The following is a 17499-nucleotide window of genomic DNA, read 5'->3' on the forward strand; positions in this document are numbered from 1 at the left end:
ACTGCTTATTAAAAAAATACCACCTACACACCAAACATCCCTTTAAAAAAAATACTACCTACAGAATCATATTAGTCCGCCATCAGACATACCTTATTATATTTAGAAAATTACATTGCCACTTACAAATACAACTAAGACAATCCTATTAATTCCCCATCAAACACGCAGTATCAAAAAAAAAAAAAAAAAAAATTCTCCTTACACAACCCTATTAGTCCCCCCTTCCAAGAAACCGGCACGTCGTTTTCTTCGCCAAGCTCCCCGCGCCGGAGTGCAAGCGACCGCCTGCGTTTCTCGGTTTGTTTACATGCGAGAGGAACGGGTCGTAGGGACGTTCTCTCTGTTGAAGGTCAATTAATGGCAGTTCTTGGCGTTATTAGAGTGATTCCTTAACAATGAATTGATTTTAACCGATTGTCGTGGGTTGTTTGTGTGCACTGACGTTGATATATAAATATGAAGGAGTTTTATTATCTTTCTTACTGATGGTGGTTGTGGTTTTACTCGCACATGATTAGTTATCTATTTGCTTTTGAGATACGTATGTTTGTTTAATGTATATTAGTGTGATGTCGCTGATAAGGGAACAGTTAATAGTCAAATACTAGTATAACTGAAATTCAGCATTTCCTGAATAATTTCTCTTTTACTTAATGTAAAGATAAAAAATATATAGTTTCTGGAAATTATTGTAGTTAGAATTATAATATAAAAATAAAAAATATATAATGTTTCTGGAAATTATTGTAGTTAGAATTATAAGTGATATGTAATTTGAAAATTTCAGACCATAAATTTCAGGTGAATAAAGATGAAAAGTATAGTATATCCTTAGGATCCCAGTGGTAATATTACAAGAAGGCAGAGAAATTGCAGAGTCGAGAACTGTAAAGTACCTCAATAAAACGAACCAATAACGTTTTGCAAGGTTTACATAATTGAGTTCCCAAACTTTAAAAAGAAGGAAACATTAGAGATCCACTACATAACGGAATTACTAATGACCAAATAATAGAATACCATAAATATAAAAAGATTTTCCCACAAACCCCCGTTAGAAACATCTTAAAAAAAGAAATTATATTAACACGAATAAAAAAAAAAAATTCTAACATTATTAAAAAGGCAGATCTCCACTCATAAGGCTAAGTTTAAGAACAAATTTCAAGTATTAATACTAAGTTTAAAAAATTGCTTAGATGATTATTAGATTTATATTTCAAGTTCATATCACGATAGCACCTTAGAACAGTTATCATGAGCGTATAAGAACGTTAGTATCAAACGATCAGCTTCCTGAAAATTTCTTGCTTATAAAGTAAAATATAACCTTTAAATATATTAATAATATAAGTTGATTATTATATATAATATGTATTGAAAAAAAATTCAGAATGATAATAAGATATCCAATCAGTATAAAAAAATTCATTAAAGTAGTGCATATAGTATCTAATTGTTATAATATCAAAATCAAATAATGCAATTAGTCATAGATAATTTTTAAAAGATATAATATGATATAGAACAGCTTATAGATATTCTAAAACAGATATTCAAAATGCTAATTTTATCACAGACCATATACTTCATAACATTTGTTTTGATGTAGATCAAAAGAGCTTATACATTTTATAGATAATATGATTCTAAAGGTCAATAATCTTTGCTATAGATTAAAGTTATTTAAACTTGTTTAGAATATGATATATATAAATATAAGTTTAATTCAATTTGAAATTAAATGATATTATCTAATTCCTTTTAGATAACATATTTATATATGCAGTGGTATTACATAAATCTGATTACTTAATATTGCACACATAATTATCTTTTAATTAAGATAACATTTATTATAATTTTATCTAGATATATAATTAATATAAATTTATTTTTATTATATAAGTAGATATAAATCAACATTTATTAAGCTCTGCAAAAATTATATTGTCTATCAAGTAATTCAGATATGAATGAACATGATATTAATCTATACTTTAAGAAAATATAGCATATGTATATAGTATATATATATATAATAATGCTTTTCTAAAATTATAACTTGTAATATATAATATATTATAAATTATATTATATTATATATAAATAATTATGTTATATATTCTTCAAATAAATATATTTATAATCATAATATGATATAATATATATATTATATAGTTGATATATATACTATATATTTTAATAGATATATCATATATATATATAATATGATAATATAGTATATATATAAATTAATATATATAATGATGATATTAATATATTGAATATAAATTTATATAAGATATATATATATTTTATAATATATATATATTATATATTTAATATATATTAAATATATATATTATATTTATTTATATATATTATATAATTATATATATATATATATATCTCTATATATGTATATTATATATATATATATATATATATATATATATATATATATATATATATATATATATATATATAATATATATATATAATATATTATATATATATATATATATATATATATATATATATATATTATATATATTATATATATATATATATATATATTTTTAAATAACTAAGTATCTCTCCAATTTACAGTATAGATTTGTCTGAGTGAAGAGAATTAAAATCATAAAATGAACAATATCTACCCAGTATTTATAATCTTTTTTGACATGATTCAGCATCTTCATCCTAAGCAAATACTTGAATGTAGCATCAGAATAATTACTAACTTTTGCATGTTTGAGATGACTCAGTATGTACATTTAAGGTAAAGTTTCTTTTATCATATTTAAGTAATGGTGTTTTAGGTGTTAGAGCTATTTCAGACACTATTTATTCTCCATATAACAATGTACAAAGCTGTGCCCTCCACAAAGATATCACTGATAACACAGTTTTTATTATAATCTGTATGGCAGGAAATGTCATAATGTGTTGAAATGGTGATGAGGATTAATTAATGCATTAAATTTTTTCTCTGGGCACACATTTATGGAAAAAAGCTATGAAATTATGTACATTATTTCCAGACATACCATTTTTGGTGGTGGTAAGTAGATTACAAGAGGCAGCAGAATAAAAATATGTGTGTAAGGCTTCCCATGGCTTGCCAGTGCTTGTTGGGCTGCAGCCATTATGAAGCAGACAGATTAACTCTGATATTTTGGACACAATCAAATTTGGTATTATTTAAGAACTAGAAATACACTTAATTGTAATTTCATGAAACTAATCTCTTTTATAATACAAGGTGCAAGCATTGGAAATATTAGTTCCAGTCAGTCTAAAAAATTGGGGTAGAGGTCTCATTACCAGGTAGATAGGTTAATGTTATTAAACCAAGTTAACCTCTTATTTGAACAAACAGGTGGATGGATTGGAGTGATGCTGTCCGAGCATTCATCTTGGAAGGCATGGTGCACCTTGCCTGGGTTCGCATTAAGGAGAAGATTGCCAAGAAAGTCTGCCAGATTATCAGGCAGAAGATTGGCGTGAATGTCCCGCCCTCCATCCACGATTTGGAGGTATGGCGAGAGAGTTGAATGGTTGATTATGAATGACTTTGATTGTTGAATTGATCTATATGAAGTTGTAGAAATAAATACATTTTGTTATTATGGTTGTGGTGGTTCTTCTTTTTCGTGAAAGAGTTTTTTCTTTTCTTTTCAGGTAGTCCATCACAGTCCGCATTATATTATCATCAATAAAAGATATGACATTCTCATCAATAGTAACTCAGCAGCTGATGAGGTAAAAACATTTTTATATTCTGGTTTCATTTCTTGTAATTTTTGCTTACAAACTCAAATAGGATTAATCTGTTAGATGTGAATTATTTAAAAATATGGCATACAAAAGGGTCTCTTTTTTCATTTGAAACCAATATAGATGACAGCAGCAAATATTTACTGTTTTAATTTAAAGACAATTTACCCCTTGGATATAGGTGGCATGAACTACAGTTGATTATTTTTCTTTGTGTAATATCATACCAGCAAAAAACATTCATTCACAAAATATGACTGTCCTTTTACCTGAAATGTACACAGAATGAGGCTATTTTAATCCTTCATTCCCTTCCTTCCAGGTGACTGTACAGACACAGCTCAGACGTAAATTCCCAGACCTTGTCAACCCCAAGCTTGGACATGAGTTCATGTTTGCACACAGGCTCGATTTTGCAACCAGTGGGCTCATGTGCATCTCGGTCCACAAGAAGGCTGCTGGAGCTGTGACCAGGTGTTTTGTTCACAAGCGGGTCGATAAATATTATTTGGCACTCGTACGTGGACATGTATCGAAGGAGATGCTTGATATTTACCTCCCTATAGGTGAGTGAGATATTTTTGCTTGCTTTTCCCCCTTTTATTCTTTTCCACTTTTTTTGCTTCCTTTTCATCTGTCTCTTCTTTCTTTTCTTTCTATTTTTCATTGTCACATTTTATCTTCAGTGTTATTTTGTTTTATTTCTCTCTTTGAATCCATGAAATATTCTGCCTTACTTATTTCAGTCATAAGCTAGTTACATAACTTAAGGTTAACATAACACAAATTTAACACTTTCATTACTGAAACAGGTAATATAAATGTACTAACATTAAATAAAAACTAATCTGTTTTTTGAAAAAGTTGTATGGTCCACAAGCGATTCAATCAAAGTCTTCATATCCTCTAAATATTGTTACTATGCATGCCAGGATACTGATATTTTTCTTGTTGCATTAACTTGTTGCCTCCATGTGGCATGTAAGTAATGCCATGCCAGAATCAAGGCCTTGCCAGGGACATATAAAGCATGCCATCAATATCCAAATTCAATTATAATTAATAGTCTTTCTGTCATGTGAACTTTGCACAATAGTAGTAAGGGTTTATTTTATCATACATATCTTTATCATGAACCAGGCTATGAAAATAAGTGCGTACCACCATGTTTAAGCACACCCCTTTAGGCATTGGGTTAACAATCAAACATTTAGCAGTATGAAATTTAATGTTGTCCACAAAAATATTTACCTAATATTTCCTTTGCTAAAGAGGCAAAGGGTACTTTCTGTGTATAACTGTTGTGCTTACAGTCATCTGTTCCATATTATTATTGTTATTATTATTATTATTATTATTATTATTATTATTATTATTATTATTTTAATCAGTGTTTCAACTGCTCACAGTGGGTCACATTTATCCTATACCAGGTGGAAAATATTCAGCCACTGAGTAGGTGCATCCCCCCAGAGTTGGCTTAAGTCTTTTACGATGCAGCCAAAATTGTAGAAAGTATGGAAAATTACTTTAAATTCTTGTGCTTCTAAATTTTCACTTGAGTGGCTGACTTAGTAGTGACCAGTCTTTTACTTCCTTTTCCGTCCTTATAGTAATTATGTAGTTACTCAAGCCAGTGATGTAGAGTAATTACATTTTCAATACTGGTCTTCTTAGAGTCAGTTTGTACTTGGTACCTTGTTCTTGTTTTCAGGGAATGTGTTATAATCCCTTTAAGCAATTATGCTTAGCTATAGTGAAATGAATAAGGAAACAAATTTATATTTCACCACTTCAGTGATATGTTGATCTAGTATGGTACAAAACCACGAGGCAGTTACTGAGAGAGTGAGCTGCTGGCTCTTTTTTGCTCTTCTATTTAGCCTTACTGTCGAATAGGGCATTTTTGCTATTTTAATACATTTTGATTATATTATGTGTGAACATTAATAATAATAGAATGTAAAACAAAACTATCAGAAAAATATATATACACATTATAAAAGGATTAACATAATTCATCAGTACCAATAATTTGTAACTGTGACATATAAGGTACGTGGAGATCACCTGTGTGTGGTAGTGTAACGGACAAGCTACTGGTTTCATGTGGTACTACTCGAGGCCTAATTTTAACTTCCTGTAACAATTCCTGGTGTGTAGTTTTGTATGGTATGGGTAAAAGCCATTATCAATGAGTTAAATTTTGATTTATCATAATAATTGATCATACATTTTGCTGCAGATTCAATGCGTGAAATGAAATTCATGTGCCAGATACATACTTAATTACTCCACTGCAGGGGATGACCTTCGACCAGAATGGAGAGATGTGAAGATGGCGACTCCTCTCAGTCGCCATGTTGGTCGCTGCAAACCAGCCCACACTCGCCTCCTAGTGCTGCAGAAGGGCCTTTATGATGGTTAGTTTATCCCTATTGGTTTTTGTTATTTTGAAATTGTGTGTAGATTGGCCTATCCCACTCTGTAATAAAGAGAATCTTGTTTAACTATCTATATGTGTGTACTATATTGTTGCTTTACTAATTCAGACATATATCCATACTTTCATTTCTATGTCTCTCTATATTTCTCGTATGTCACACATTAATTCACTCTTATTTGTCTCTTAATTCATTAAATTATCCATTCTGTTGCTTTTTTTTTTTGTTCTTTCTGTCTCACTTTCCCACTTTTTTCTCTCATGTGGTCTCTCTACTCACCCAGTCCTTCTTCTCTTTTGCCATGTCTCTCTTTCTTATCCCTATTTTCCCTCTTTCTTTCTTGGTGTTCTGTTTCCCTCAGTGGAGATGACTGCGTAAATTTGAAACTTGCCGGAGCTCAGAGGACATCTATCCAATCTGAACTGAAGCTCTTCACTCCATTTTGATCATTATTGCTCAAAACTTCAAATTTGCACACTCAAAACCTGCAGATAATAGACAAGATTGCATAAAATTAACCCAAACTTAGTACATGTATAATGTATAGTCTAATAGGAATGATATATATTTAACCCAGCGACGGAAGGGTTTTCAGCCCAGTGCATATTGGCAAGAATAGGTGTCATCCAACAACATTGAGTTACTATTAGTTAAGTTTATGAATTTAGGTAATCATGTTGATGGTAAAAGGTGAAACACTCTACTGTGTTGATAGTATTGTAGAAAAGCCTACAAACATATTTATTGAAAATTAGACATTTTTGAAGTCCTCCACCAAATTAAATCAAGAAAGGAGGAATGACCTTTTGTATCAAGGTAAAATAGATATATATGAAGAAAGATGAATAGTTGCTGTGCAGAATATTCATATTTTAGGTAAGAACCATATAAAATTATGATACAAAAATTGGAAACCATAATTTTATACATCAAAGATTAGGATAACCTTTAGCTAGTTTTTCATTTGGATTTGTAGATCTGCCAAAAATGAAAAATGAAATTGACATATAACAGTTTCAGTAACAAATATCTAAACTTGCTCACACACACACTCACTCACTCACTCACTCACTCACTCACTCACTCACTCACTCACTCACTCACTCACTCACTCACTCACACACACACACACACACACACACACACACACACACACACACACACACACACACACACACACACACACACACACACACACACACACACACACACACACACACACATACATACACCCACACAAAAAAACACACACACACACACACACAAAAAAAAAAAAAAAAAAAAACACACACACACACACAAAGAGTCTTCTTCCTTTTTTTCTGTTAATGCCCAGGGTGTAATTTTTCTTCCTAATTCACAGTTGTTCAGAATTGAATTTTCTATATGTCCATTCTGTTTATTTTTTTGTGCATGTCTGTATTTTTATTAGTTTGCAAACGATTCATCTTTTTTGTATCTTTTTCTATTTCTTTCCAATGGTATAGTCAGGTTTTGAAATGGCCTTAGACAGAATTGAGATTTTTTCTTCCCAAGGAGCAAAACAAGTGATTCTGAGAAAAATGCACTTGAAAGTCATCACTACATTGAGATTTTTGTAGATATGGCATTATAATAGAATATTATATTTGCTGCATGGAAATATAGGTATTGCTGCATGGAGATATAGGTATTGGTTTGTCAGGAATCTACAAATTAAAAAAAGTGAAATCTACATTATTAAAATTAAAATTCCTGATTACTGTAACATTGCCAACAATTTGTTCAGTCAGATACACATTTGGTACGTATACATGTAACCCTATCAATGCATCAACATTGCTCATCATTGCAGATTATCCCGCCACAAAGCTCCTTCTGAAGCCCATCACCGGCCGACGGCACCAGCTCAGGGTCCACTTATCAGAGTCAGGGCACACTATAGTGGGAGATTTCACGTACTCCAACCGTCGTGATCTTTCTCCCTATAGGATGTTCCTGCATGCAGTACGCCTGGCCTTTCCCTCTGAATACGAGCAAGTAGACGTTCGCACCAATGACCCTTTCACAGAGGATGATAGGAGGAACAAGTGGATCCCAGTGGAAACTCTGAATGAACTCACCGATGATGCGTACTTAAAGCTCAAAATGGGGAAGAAGTGGTATAAGAGATGATGTGCTTTAAGTGCTGTAAATGCGTTTTTCTCCCATCATTTTTTTTTTTTTTTTGCGTGAATGGTATTCTATTTATATCTTGTCAGGTGAGAGAGAACGAGAGAAAAAAAAAATTTATAATAAAAATATTTTGTTAGTATCTGGTGGTGCTGTAATAAGTCATGCAAGGTCTCCATCATATCAAGTATTAGAGATTGAGCTGTGAAACAATTTTTATACATGTACATATTTGCTGTATGTATATAAAATCAATCCTAATGTGTCTAATGTGATAAAAAAAAGACTTCCACTGTTGTGTTGTAACCCAAACAACGAGACAATCAACCTGAATCAAATACTACAGAAGTTGTTGTGATGCATAAAAATGAATGAATAAGTGTGAATTATAAGGTTGTGATACATTGTAGGAATTTCATGAAAGTACAGGAAAAAAAAAAAAAAATCCAGCCTTTTATAAGTCTTTATTTCCCTTCCTTCTCACAACAAATCTTTTCCAAACACAACACTACAGAAAAAGGCTTTCCAATTTGGGCTTGGCATAGCAGGAAACACATCCGAATGGGCATATAGCAGGACCTCGCAGAGTGGCGTTGGCCAAGTGTGTAAATGAAGGGCAAGAGGAGAAGCTATGGGATACCTGGCTCGGGAATTGTCGATCGGCTGGGTTGCAAAGTATATGTCACCTGCAATTGGTATATGGGTTGAGTTACTTCTGGCAACTGAAAATACTTGTGAGACAGATAGCTTCTTGTGTTAAAAGAGGAGTGTTGATTAAAACAAATAAGTTATTTTCAAAATATTAACTCCTCTGAAGATATACAGTTACAATAGAACCTATGACTCTTAGCATTATAGAATAGGATATTAATATTACAGAATACACTCAACTCTGCTAGTAAAGTGTCTCCTCATTGTGAATCACTACTATTACTAATACTTCTAAAGTTAATACCCCTGCTAACACATATAGTTCACTGTCTTCTGAGTAGTGACATAACAACCAGTGTACATATTCTATCACAATAGTATACTAATTTTGTAGAAGAATAGTAACCCAATCACTACGAATTTATGTATTACCCCCTGTAGTTTTTTGTGAATTTTGTTACATACAGATGACTCCACATGTGCTCAGCCAGCAAGGAGTTCTATCAGTAGGCCCTAACAACCTCTCCTGATTTCCCTATTCCTTGAAATGGCAGGAAAATGTTTTTCTTTCTAATACTATTTATATTATTACTGTTATTATTCTTACTGATATTATGATTATCAAATTGCTATTAAAGTCAAGGTAACATTCAAGACAATGAAATAATACAAAACAAACTTTCCAAAAATCAAGGAAAAGGGTAAACAGTGAGATAGGTAGGACTAATAGCTGATTCCTTGGTGACTAATCCCTTGTAGAGCCATCTATGTGTAAATACAATAAATACACTTATTACAGGGCATGTATTCTTGCCATACATGCCAATTATGTTATCACAGGTGCTTAACCCAATATGGCATAACAGGGGCTTAACTGTATATGAATCTGGCATCAAGCATTTGAATAACCTCTACCAAAAGCAATATTACCATACCATAATTGACGAGACCAAAAATCAAAATAATGTAAAGTACTTTTTGTACTTTATGAGTATTACATACAACTGTCAACTCTGCTATTATGGAAAAAAAAATATGTTAAGATTCAAACTACTCTACGATGCTGCTACAAAAATGATTCCATACCTTTCATTCTGTTTGAGTCTATCAAGTTGAGCAGAATAAGATACAGGGGATTGATGTTGAGAACCCACATGGTGAGAGAGAGAATGCCTCGCACTGTATTGAGTCCTATTCTTAACTAAAAAGAAAATGGACAAAAATAAGATTTTACTAATTAATCACTGAAATAAATAAATTTTATGTAATGTTAATGACTACTACATGTATGTATGTATATGAGAGAGAGAGAGAGAGAGAGAGAGAGAGAGAGAGAGAGAGAGAGAGAGAGAGAGAGAGAGAGAAGAGAGAGAGAGAAGAGAGAGAGAGAAGAGAGAGAGAGAGAGGGAGAGGAGAGAGAGAGAGAGGGGAGAGAGAGAGAGAGAGAAGAGAGGAGAGAGAGAGAGAGAGAGAGTGAAGAGAGATGAGGAGAGAGAGAGAGAGAGAGAGAGAGAGAGAAAGATGGGACGAGAGAGAGAGAGAGAGAGAGAAAGATGGGAAGAAGAGTGAGTGAGGAAGAAAAGAAGAGAAAGAAGAGAGAAGAGATGAGAGAGAGGAGAGTGAGAGAGAGAAGAGAAAGAAGAGAAAGAATAAGAGATAGAATGATGTAGAGAAGAAGAGGAGAGATGAAGAAGAGAGAGACAGAAGAGTAAGAGAGAGGAGAAGAGAGAGAGAGAAGAATAGAGAGAAATGAGTGATGGTATTAGAAGATAGGAAGATGATATAAGAGAAAAAGAGGAGCATGAGAATGAGGAAGATATAGTAGTAAATTAAATGTTCACATATATACAGTAGCAATAGAATGAAGACAAAGAAAGAGAAACAGAAAGACAAAAAAAATGAGAAAAGAAGATATACAGAAATATAAAAAAATATATACATGTGTGCAAATTAGTAGATCTCTAGCCTTTTGAATGCTCTATTTACTGTCCAGCTATGAAATATTCCACAATGATGGTGACAGGAGAGAAAAGATCTACACAGAAAATGAAAAACAAGAATTATGTGTGGAAAAAATTCACTAAGATATCAATTCAGCACAAATATTGAATGATCTCATACCCAAACACAAACTACAGAAAAAGGCTTTCCAATTTGGGCTTGGCATAGCAGGAAACACATCCGAATGGGCATATAGCAGGACCTGCGAGTTGCGTGGCCAAGTGTGTAAATGAAGGGCAAGGGGAAAGAAGCTATGGGATACCTGGCTCGGGAATTGTCGATCGGCTGGGTTGCAAAGAAATATGTCACCTGCAATTGGTATATGGGTTGAGTTACTTCTGGCAACTGAAATACTTGTGAGACAGATAGCTTCTTGTGTTTTAAAAGAGGAGTGTTGATTAAAACAAATAAGTTATTTTCAAATATTAACTCCTCTGAAGATATACAGTTACAATAGAACCTATGACTCTTAGCATTATAGAATAGGATATTAATATTACAGAATACACTCAACTCTGCTAGTAAAGTGTCTCCTCTTTGTGAATCACTACTATTACTAATACTTCTAAAGTTAATACCCTGCTAACACATATAGTTCACTGTCTTCTGAGTAGTGACATAACAACCAGTGTACATATTCTATCACAATAGTATACTAATTTTGTAGAAGAATAGTAACCCAATCACTACGAATTTATGTATTACCCCCTGTAGTTTTTTGTGAATCTTGTTATTTACAGATGACTCCACATGTGCTCACCCAGCAAGGAGTTCTATCAGTAGGCCCTAACAACCTCTCCTGATTTCCCTATCCTTGAAATGGCAGGAAAATGTTTTTTTTTCTAATACTATTTATATTATTACTGTTATTATTCTTACTGATATTATGATTATCAAATTGCTATTAAAGTCAAGGTAACATTCAAGACAATGAAATAATACAAAACAAACTTTCCAAAAATCAAGGAAAAGGGTAAAACAGTGAGATAGGTAGGACTAATAGCTGATTCCTTGGTGGACTAATCCCTTGTAGAGCCATCTATGTGTAAATACAATAAATACACTTATTACAGGGCATGTATTCTTGCCATACATGCCAATTATGTTATCACAGGTGCTTAACCCAATATGGCATAACAGGGGCTTAACTGTATCATGAATCTGGCATCAAGCATTTGAATAACCTCTACCAAAAGCAATATTACCATACCATAATTGACGAGACCAAAAATAAAAAATAATGTAAAGTATTTTTTGTACTTTATGAGTATTACATACAACTGTCAACTCTGCTATTATGGAAAAAAAAAATATGTTAAGATTCAAACTACTCTACGATGCTGCTACAAAAATGATTCCATACCTTTCATTCTGTTTGAGTCTATCAAGTTGAGCAGAATAAGATACAGGGGATTGATGTTTAGAACCCACATGGTGAGAGAGAGAATGCCTCGCACTGTATTGAGTCCTATTCTTAACTAAAAAGAAAATGGACAAAAATAAGATTTTACTAATTAATCACTGAAATAAATAAATTTTATGTAATGTTAATGACTACTACATGTATGTATGTATATGAGAGAGAGAGAGAGAGAGAGAGAGAGAGAGAGAGAGAGAGGGGAGTGAGAGAGAGAGAGAGGAGAGAGAGAGAAAAGAAAGAGAGAGAAGAAAGAGAGAGAAAGAAAGAGAGAGAAAGAAGAAGAAGGGAAAAGAAAGAAAGAGAGAGAGAAAGGAAAGAGGGAAAGAAAGAGAGAGAGAGAAAGAAAAGAGAGAGAGAGAGAGAGAGAGAGAGAGAGAGGAGAGAGAAGAGAGAGAGAGAGAGAGAGGAGAGAGAGAGAGGTGAGAGAGAAGAGAGGGTAGGAAGAAGAGAGAGAGAGAGAGAGAGAGAGAGAGAGAGAAGGAGGAGAGAGAGAGAGTGAGGAGTGAGGAGAGGAGTGAGTGAGTGAGAGAGGAGTGAGGAGTGAGGAGTGAGTGAGTGAGAGGGAGTGAGGAAGAGAGAAGTGAGTAGTGATGAGGAGTGAAAGTGAGGAGTGAAGTAAGTGATGAGTAAGTAAGGATGTGAAATGATGAAGGAGATGAGGAAGATGAGTGAGTGAAGTGATGAGTGAGGAAGAGAGAGAGAGAGAGAGAGAGAGAGAGAGAGAGAGAGAGAGAGAGAGAGAGAGAGAGAGAGAGAGAGAGAGAGAGAGAGAAAGAGAGAGAGAGAGAGAAAGAAAGAGAAAGAATTATTATTATTATTATTATCATTACTATTATTATTATTATTATTATTATTATTATTATTATTATTATTATTATCATAATTATTATTATTAGCATTATTATTATAGCTATAGATCATTCATTTGAGAAAATCTCTTTATGAATACACAACAGACCTAGTGATGATAATGTAAGAACTGTACAACCCATGGTCTCCAAGCATTAATCATTACAATTTATTCATTACAATAACCAAAAGAAATGAATGGTATGAAAACAAATGAGAGATGAGAGAAAAAGATCAAATTAAACCACAACGAAATACTAACCGACACAAACACTAGATAATATACAGTGGTGGTGGGCAAAAGGAATATCACGAGGGTGAAGATCACTGCGGTCAGCACCCTAATTAGTGACATGTGGCCTCCTTCGATCTCGTAGCTGTCCACGCGCTGCTTGAGAGGATTCCACTTTCTCCCTCGGAATGCTCTCCACTGGGACCCCAGGAGAGAAATTTGCAGCATGTGCATCCTGTGTTAATTGAAAAGCAGAATGTTTGCTACTGGATAAAGATAATTTCACTAAGAATAAGATTCAACAAATATTGCACATATATAAAATCACATTACATTATGGTGCAGAAGCAAAATCATCATGATCAATATCATTATCATTATCGTTATCATTATCATTATCATCATCACCATCATCATCATCATAATACTAATGATAATGATGATGATGATGATAATGACAATAAAAAATCATAATAGTAATGATAACGATAATAATGATTATGACAATCATCATTTTTATTTAATTAATTTTTATTTTAATTAGTAACTATAATAATTCCAGATAATAAGTCAACAATATCATTAACAATAATACCAATAATCTAACAGAAAAAAAAATGTACTTGGCTATATGTGTTCATAAATGTACTAGAGGATAGTAAGGCAAATTCCTTGTTATAATAAAAACATGAATATAACAATAATAAAAATAATCACAATAACATCAATATCAATAATCAAACGGTAATCCAATCAGCAATGCGTTATACCTAGCAGCATAGACATAAAAGCAGTAGAGATGCAGTGTGGCCAGGTCCATTAAGTCAGACAAAATGGCCACCTGAACAGAAGCTCCGCACATTCCCAGCCAGAAGAACACCGAAGCCAGACTCCTCAGCACGGGATCGGCCAAGTCTAAATCACCAAAAGAGTATGAATGGTTTATGTCTGAGAATGGTAGGGAATTATACAAAAGCACGTGGGCTTAGGGTTTAATTTTCTGCAATATCGAGTAGAACAGCCTCCAAAAAATATTTTGAAAATAGAACGCTGATGTTTTCGTTAGGGTATCATATATGTAAATGTGCTCAGAGAATGGTTTTACAATTATAATTGCTATTCTATTCAAATTACTAATAAAACTTTAGGTGTCCATGTTACAAATCCTATTACTGTGGCAAAACAGAAGCAGAAAAATAATTTCACAATACTGTAGACTATAGTAAAAAAAAAGTTACTTTAAATCTCCTCTCCTATTTATGTATCAGAAACATCATATAGTCCTCAAAATTATCATCAGTGAACACAAAGAAAAATAAAAGCAGGCTGTGCCATTTCACTTGTACCTAAATTTTATCATTACAAACAATACCCATGAATTACCTAGATAAAGCCTCCACAGATGAACATGATACGAGAAGAATGCGGAAAGTGCTTGCGTCAGAGGCTGATTCAGCTTGAGGCCCGCTGGAGCTCCCCGCAGCCACTCTAACAGATGCTGGACATTTGATGCTAACAGCTATTGAGAAGAAGACTGTTTAATTGCATATCCAACACTATTACAGAATCAGTATTACTTTTTCATATTGTGTGCTGATAGCTTCAGGGAACTGGTAATATGAAAAAGTTCAGACATTTGTGAGTGTGCAATATATACAAACATTTATGATGATTACTGTTTAAAAAACATAAACTAAAACTTTTCTAATAAATTCAAAGGTAAAAGACATACTCCAAGATTTAATTCAATAGTTAAACTATTTTTAAATGTTAATAAATTTACTTTTACTTTACCAAAACGTATAAAACAAATGATATATCAACATTAAAAGTAGAAAGGATACTTTATACACCAAACATACTATCTAAAATCTTGATAAGGAAGTAATAAAGTCTTACCTTTGTGGAACTACAAAAAATAGAATAAATATCATTGAGGGAGGCATGACTGCTAACCAGGAGCACAACTGAGACCCCGAGTAAAGTGTCGATTGCAATCATAGCCAATAACCGACCAGCTACAAGTGTTCTCTTGTTCTCTTTAAGTTCATGTTCCAGAGTCTCAAACTGTCTAATACGAAGTAAAGTTTGTTTCAGTAAATTGCTGGAATAGTCAAATTTATTAACTAAAACATAATGAAGACCTTCCAAGAGAACTTTGGGCAACCATGTCACACACAGGATTGTCTTGGTCAAAACCAAGAGTGAAACCAGTAGAATCTTCACCAACCAGCAAGAATCCATCTTTTTACAATCTTTCTGCACACTTTTCACAAAATATGGCACTATGTTGTTTGCATGATCATCACCTTCCCTGTATAAGAACTTCTGGCTAATGAGTTCTGACTCACAAATCTCCTTGTAACTGTAGGTTACAAGATTAACTTCACTAAGGCACACATTGTCACCACAAACTCTGACAGAATGAAGCTGGATTTGTGGCCGAGTGCTGAGTTCTACCCAAACGTTCCTGGTGGATCTGCGAGTCTGGATCCGACTGTCGTTATTAATGCAGCCGATGGGAGGCTTTTTGTTTGAACTCATCGATGTTACAACAATGACATATGACTCTCTCTCGTCAATGGGATGAGCTTTAAAGAGAAGGAAAGTGAAATATAATAAATTTGTGATTTTTTCCCATTTAGACTTTGCATATAGCAATACAAAATTTCTATATAGTAAACCTTTCATGATTACGCCACATAACCCTCATATGCATAGGTGCATGTATTTAAATCCACAACACATCATGAAGCAGATGGATTACCAACCTTTGGAATTTGTGAACCTTCCATAGAGATGACCACCATTCTCTCCCTCGAGCTGCTCTGGCACAAGAACTGTCACTATAGCATTTCCTAACATTCTCTGGAATAAAAAGCTTTATCAGAATACAGGAATCACAATTTCTTGAAGTGTGGTCCTTGTGATATATTTAAAAAAGGTACAACTGAGAAATATCTTCTCAGTGCAAAAGATGTATGTGACCAATTTCAACAATATCTTTGTCTGAAATACATGAAGACTACTTCTGATGATTATATAGCAAAAGACATGCAAATAAATCACTTGCAATGTGAAGATATTCATTCTCATTCATATCTATTTCTACAAGGTAAATATAGAATCATTTTGTTAACATACAGTAGAAAGACACCTTTCCAATAAGGAAATCTGAATTGGATCCTGGTGAGGTAGATGTCAGGTCATGTAAGTTTGGCTGTGATGGGTGATAGGTATCTGCTGTCATGGAAAAAACTGACTGAATAGCAGTTGACAGGGGCTTTTTACCATGAGTGCACAAAGCTCTTGGGAGGAGACTAGACTCTAAGGGCCTTTAAGAAGGGATCTTACATTACTTCCATCATAAAATGAGGAAGGGTACCATCTGTGAGACATGCCCAGAAGAGTGCCTGCTCTTACAAGAAAATGGTTTCCAAGTATAGCAAACTATTCCTATCCACCCTGACCAGCAGAGCAAGGTGTGTTATGAGAAACTGAATATTATGAGATTATAAAAAAAAACACAAGTAACACATTATTAGTCTACTTCTTGTTATTGCACAGAGCTGTAGACTACTTGGTGATATTGATATGGAGTCTGCACAATGATACAGTTTAACAAAAGCCAAATATAGATCTTGGTAAATGACAAAACAGTGTATGCAAGCTCATAGCATAGCAAAGAGTCTTGGTACTGCCACTGAGTGTTCATGTGGGCAGGGCCTACAAGACACACCTGGAAGAGTTACCCTTCAAGTACACCTAATGCCTGGATATTTTCCTCCTAAAACTTTGTATGATTATAAAATGTAGCTAATATTTTTTCTACAAAATGCATACACAGTTTGATTCATATTGTAACGAAGTTACATACTATAACCTCCTACCTACTCTTGATTTTTTCATCCATATGTACCACCTTAATGCTGTTTGCCAACCTGCACTAGTAAATACATATT

At 33.3% G+C, this 17499-nt stretch overlaps 2 protein-coding genes across 3 annotated transcripts; one reads left to right on the forward strand and one right to left on the reverse strand.

Annotated features, from left to right (window-relative positions):
* The first annotated feature begins 281 nt into the window (after window positions 1-281).
* LOC119576078 (RNA pseudouridylate synthase domain-containing protein 1-like) lies at window positions 282-8841 on the forward strand. Its single transcript, XM_037923611.1, has 6 exons — window positions 282-352; window positions 3392-3548; window positions 3694-3774; window positions 4112-4355; window positions 6093-6212; window positions 8068-8841. Exons 2-6 carry the CDS (start codon window positions 3396-3398, stop codon window positions 8385-8387), a joined length of 918 nt encoding a protein of 305 aa, XP_037779539.1. The 5' UTR covers window positions 282-352; window positions 3392-3395; the 3' UTR covers window positions 8388-8841.
* LOC119576077 (phosphatidylinositol N-acetylglucosaminyltransferase subunit Q-like) lies at window positions 8832-17101 on the reverse strand. 2 transcript variants are annotated; one of them, XM_037923610.1, is made up of 7 exons: window positions 16309-17101; window positions 15437-16128; window positions 14921-15056; window positions 14308-14452; window positions 13568-13772; window positions 12400-12514; window positions 8832-9070 (listed from the first exon to the last, which is right to left on the reverse strand). In XM_037923610.1, the coding sequence occupies exons 1-7, from the start codon at window positions 16400-16402 to the stop codon at window positions 8865-8867; spliced, it is 1593 nt and encodes a 530-aa protein (XP_037779538.1). In that variant the 5' UTR covers window positions 16403-17101; the 3' UTR covers window positions 8832-8864. The 2 variants fall into 2 exon arrangements, with proteins under 2 accessions (XP_037779538.1, XP_037779536.1); XM_037923608.1 differs by lacking the exon at window positions 12400-12514 and adding an exon at window positions 10122-10236 and having other exon boundaries at window positions 16309-17094.
* Window positions 17102-17499: the final 398 nt, after the last annotated feature.

This window comes from Penaeus monodon, chromosome 8, assembly GCF_015228065.2.
Source record: "Penaeus monodon isolate SGIC_2016 chromosome 8, NSTDA_Pmon_1, whole genome shotgun sequence".
NCBI lineage: Eukaryota > Metazoa > Arthropoda > Malacostraca > Decapoda > Penaeidae > Penaeus > Penaeus monodon.